Source organism: Geospiza fortis, unplaced genomic scaffold, assembly GCF_000277835.1.
Source record: "Geospiza fortis unplaced genomic scaffold, GeoFor_1.0 scaffold7, whole genome shotgun sequence".
NCBI classification, from domain to species: domain Eukaryota; kingdom Metazoa; phylum Chordata; class Aves; order Passeriformes; family Thraupidae; genus Geospiza; species Geospiza fortis.
In genome coordinates this window covers 2,897,246-2,902,068 of record NW_005054344.1, presented here as the reverse complement: position 1 = coordinate 2,902,068, position 4,823 = coordinate 2,897,246, and the positions used below count along the sequence as shown (strand labels likewise).

The window sequence follows — 4,823 nt, the reverse complement described above, 5'->3', positions numbered from 1 at the left end:
GCCCCAGGGCTGATGGCTGCCCCAGGGCGGGCTCCAGCCGGGCGGGCGTGTCCGTCCTGCCTCGGGCCGGTGCTGATCTGAGTCCTGGTCGCTCGGGGAGTTCATCCTTGGTGAAGCCTCCGTATTTCCCTGGAGCACTGCCGACCACTGCGCCTGCTAAACCCAGTAGGGCTGCTTTTCGAACCCGTGTAGAATGTCTTAGGGTAGCTGCAGGCTACAGAGTCCTGCTTTGAAATACCTGGAGAGTTGAACTCTGAGGCAGCAGCAGACTATGTTTCAAGGATCAAGTGTTGGAACTTCATGGCGTTTCTTGCATGAAGAGTTTTGAAACTAAATCGCCTCTAAACTTTTCTTTGTTTTCTTGTCTATAGGAGCTTTAATAATAGGTATCATATAATATATATTTCTTCCTAAGTGTTTGTAAGGAGCAGACTTAACACAACTGCATCTGCTCTATTTCCTGGTTCACTGGGAGGAAATTTTGGGTGTTTGATTTATTTCCTCGTGGATACAGCAGCTAATCATGTTGAAATGAACTGATTTACCTCTTACTGCTGGGAGAGCTCTTGAGTGAATCAAAACACTCTTCATTTTTTTTAGAATGATCATTTCTGCACAGTTCATATTTGGAAAGTTATTTGCCAGGGTCGATAACTGGAATGTGTCTTTACATACTCATATTCATCAAGGAACGTTTTTGTTTCTGTTGACCAGTGGTAGCACACCTTTGGGAGAGAGTCAAGCCATTCACTGGGAAGCCACCATGGGGTCCAGGTGACAGGCACAAAGCATAAGCTAAAGCATAAGCATTGGTCAGAGCCTGAACTTACTAACTATCAATTTCATTTCCATGAAGATCTCCTTACATTCATTAGGAAGACATTTTACTCTGAACCTCTTAATCAGTTATGTGAATAAATAATATAACCTCAAAAATTAGGTACCCTTACAAAGGTGTTTTAGAAAACCTATCTTATATTGTGGGTTTTTTTTTCTTCTAGATGTTACACTTAATCTTCAAGAAAGTATTGGTAAAAATATATTGTCCTTGAAAAAATTGTGCTGCCACTTTTGAAACTGATTCATCATAAAATGTGTCCTTTTATAACGGACAGAGCAAGGGAGCGAGAAAGAAAGAAAGAGGTTTTGTGTATAAGCTAAATAGATAATTCTAATCAGAATCACAGAATTCAGAGTCACAGAATAGTCTAAGTTGGAAGGATCATTGAGTCCAGTTCTTAAGTGAATGGCACACATGGGGATAAAACCCACAACCTTGGCATTGTTGGCACCATGCTCTGACCATAAATGATGCATGGCAAAGCTGAGATTTAGATGTATTACAGACTTCTCAGTGTCTCTCCCATGTGCTTCATGTATTTTGATGGGGTTTCTTTCTAAATTGTTATTTTTCTGTCTCTTGTTTATTTCCAGGAGAGCCCTATCGGCTTTTAAGCGGTGTAGAATATGTTGTTGGACGCAGGAACTGCACAATTTTAATTCAGGATGATCAGTCTATCAGCCGAAGTCACGCAGTTCTGACCGTAAGTCGGCCTGAAGTAAGCCCTGTAAGTAGCCACCATTTTACTGTGCTATCAATGCCCTGTGGGAGTAATTCAGGCTGCCATGATCATGGATGTCTCATTTTGCTCTCACCAGTTTTATGCTTGGAGTAAAACCATTGATCACCTGTACTGTTTTTTTTTTATCTTGAATTTTTTTTTTCCCTTAGGTTTGTTTGCTTTTGTTGAGGAATTTTGTGGCATAATTTTAGCAGTCCAAGCTTCCTTTTATCCCAGAGCAAAGATTCACTAGGACTTTATATTAAAATAATCATAGCGAGAAAATGATGCAATTAAGTTTCATTACACAGACAAATTTTAGGTTCTGGGAAGTGCTTCAGTTGTTTTACTGCAGACTTAGCTTCTGTTTCATTTCACATCGTTAATTCTATATTTGCCTAGGGCACAGAAAAGAAAAATGTACCAAGGAGAATTAGCAATCAGCAATACTGTCATTAAGTGTTGTGACAGTTATGGATGTTTTGAAGCCAGTCAGCAGAAATTTGATTTATGTAACCTTATGTAGTGTTTAAAATAAAAAACATATAAAATATATTTGTCCCTTTAATACTGCAAATACTGAGAGAGTCCAGTGGAGGGCTATGAAGATAATGAGGGGACAGGAGCGTCTCAGTTGTGAGGAAAGGCTGAGGGATCTGGGCCTGTTCAGCTTGAGAAGAGACCACTGAGAAGGGACCTCATCAGTGTCTGTCAGTAGCTGGGAGGGTGTCAAGAGGATGGAGTCAGGCTCTTAGTGGTGCCAAACAGTAGGAATAACAGAAACTGGAACACAGAAAGTTCCACCTCAAAACACAAGAACTTTACTGTGAGAGTGACTCAGCACTGGAGCAGAGTGCCCAGACCAGGTTATGGAATCTTTATTCTGGATACTCCAAAGGAGCCTGGAGACAATCCCAAGTAGCGTTCTGTAAGGAAACGTGCTCCAACAGGCGGCTTGGATTAGATCACCTCCAGTGGTCCCTTCACACCTTATCCATTCTGTATAGTAGCATATAACTGCATGGCAGAATTTCATAGAAACAAGCTGTCAGTGTTCTCATTGGCTTGTGAGCCACTTTGGAAATCTGACAGTATCTAACCTCTTCTCAAGAGATGCTGGTGTCTCCATGTCCTGCAGTTCAGGGAATACTAGCATTCCTCATGGAAAGAAGCACAAGCAAGTCACCTCATGGTGACCTGAGACTTTTACTTGCTATTCAGCCCAATGCCCAGGATAGAACTACGTGGTAGGTGAAAATACAATAAATCTCAGAGCCTTGCTAAATTGCACTAGCTCTGGCTTTGGGCCAGTCAATGACTGCCATGCAGAGTCTCCAGAGAGATGAAGTGCTATCTCCAAAAAGACTAAGTGTAAGAAGCACAAAATTTTAAAGCTAAAAACATGTATATTTTCTCTCATTCCTCTACAGCAAAAAAACAGAAGATAAATAATTACATATAGCAAGCCTTACTGTCCAGAGTCTTTATTTAAGATGATATTTTGTGGGCTGGTTCTTATTTATCCATTGCTTTGATTCACAATGATAGTAACTTGTTTCTGATAAAGCTGTCTCATTCTGATAAACTATAATGGCTTATTTATGTTTATTTTCAGAGTCAGTCTCTCACAGTACCTGTATTAACAGTAAGAGATACATCCAAGTATGGCACTTTTGTTAATGGATCAAAACTCAATGGTGCTTCAGTGTCTTTGCAGTCTGGTGACAGAATCAACTTTGGAGTCTTTGAGAGCAAGTTTAGGTAAGTATTTTGATTATAAAATATCAAGTAAAAAATTAATTTTTTAGAAGAGTAGTTTAGCACATCATGCAACTTTGCAAGTGATACAGCAATGATTAATTTTTAGAAAGCAAAGGAGGTGTGTAGTATTTTGCCCGTGTTCCACATCTGCTTCTGAAATAGTTTTCCATTATATTTTTACATAATTTATTTTGACACTAGGAGATTAAAATTGTAGATTAAAAAATTGGCATTTTAGAAGATAACATGTCATGTACAGTGAGTATTTTCAGGCTCTTCTGGCAAAGAACAAAATCCTACACCAAATGAGAAGAAAGGAGAAAGGTTTAGAGTTTCTTGGAGCCCTTGTTAGAATGTAATGAGAAAAGAACTGACATTGCAGGAGGATGTGAAACCAACTTGATTCTTTTTTCCAAATTTAACATGGTAGCCAGTGCTATCTGTTTATTTACAGGAAGCACTTCTGAAAATGGAGTAGCAGATAAATAGAAAAAGTCTAATGACCATTAAAATCAATGTGGTGGCTTTGTGCCTTAAAATTTTATTCAGTTTAATCAATGCTACTAGTAATATTTATTGTTAGAAAAAACTTGACATTCTCCTCCTATTACTACAATAATTTTTTTTTAATATTTTAGGTAAACATACCTGAAACATGATACAGGAGTCATACCATGAGACCAGATACATCATGGCTATTGTACTAGAAAGTCTAAAAGTAGAAGGAAATTTAAATAATCTAAAAATGAAATAATATATCTTGTTATGAAGGATCTAAAATAGATATAAAGGCTTATGGTCAAGGATAATGGACATGTTAAGAAACTTACTTAAAATTGCATTTTATGACACTTGTATTTTCAAGTATTGATCTGTTGGTGACCTGTCCTCTTGAGCATACTTTTGCTTTTGGAGGCACACATTCAAATTTCTTTTGGATATTCCCAGACCTTGCTCTATTCTTGAGGCACTAATTCTATGTGATGTCTGTAAGAGGGCCACAAGTCCATAGAAATATTTCAGGTCAAATTGACATTAATTTTTCTGAGTAAAAATTAGTATTTTGTTTCTTCAGGAAATTTTAAAGCAGGAAGATTTTACTTTGATCTAGATTAGAGTATGGGTCTTTTTTCCTTCAGATTTCCATGAGATACAAAATGTGATAGTTAAGTCAGCTCTGTTCATCATGATGATTGGCTGAATTAACTTAAGCAATTCTCTCTTTGCAGAGTGGAATATGAACCTTTGGTTGTCTGCTCCTCATGTTTAGATGTAGCTCAGAAAAATGCCTTAAATCACGCCATCCAGCAGCTTGGAGGCCTTGTAGTGAATGAATGGACAATAGAATGTACCCACCTTGTAATGGTATCAGTAAAAGTTACTGTTAAGGTATGTTAAGCTTTTGCCTGTTGATAGCATTGCCTTGCATCCACAACTGCTAATTTAATTCTAGACCTGTTCAAGACTTTTCTCTACAAAACTGTAGCCAGCTCTTCTTTT

At 38.1% G+C, this 4,823-nt stretch overlaps 1 protein-coding gene across 1 annotated transcript in view; it reads left to right on the top strand.

Moving 5' to 3' along the window:
• The window catches only part of NBN (nibrin), a 23,030-nt gene that overhangs the window by 940 nt on the left and 17,267 nt on the right, over positions 1 to 4,823 (top strand). The window contains exons 2-5 of the mRNA XM_031058504.1: positions 8 to 165; positions 1,435 to 1,568; positions 3,178 to 3,323; positions 4,553 to 4,712. Coding sequence (XP_030914364.1) covers positions 8 to 165; positions 1,435 to 1,568; positions 3,178 to 3,323; positions 4,553 to 4,712 — 598 coding nt within the window. The remainder of the gene's footprint in view (positions 1 to 7; positions 166 to 1,434; positions 1,569 to 3,177; positions 3,324 to 4,552; positions 4,713 to 4,823) is intronic.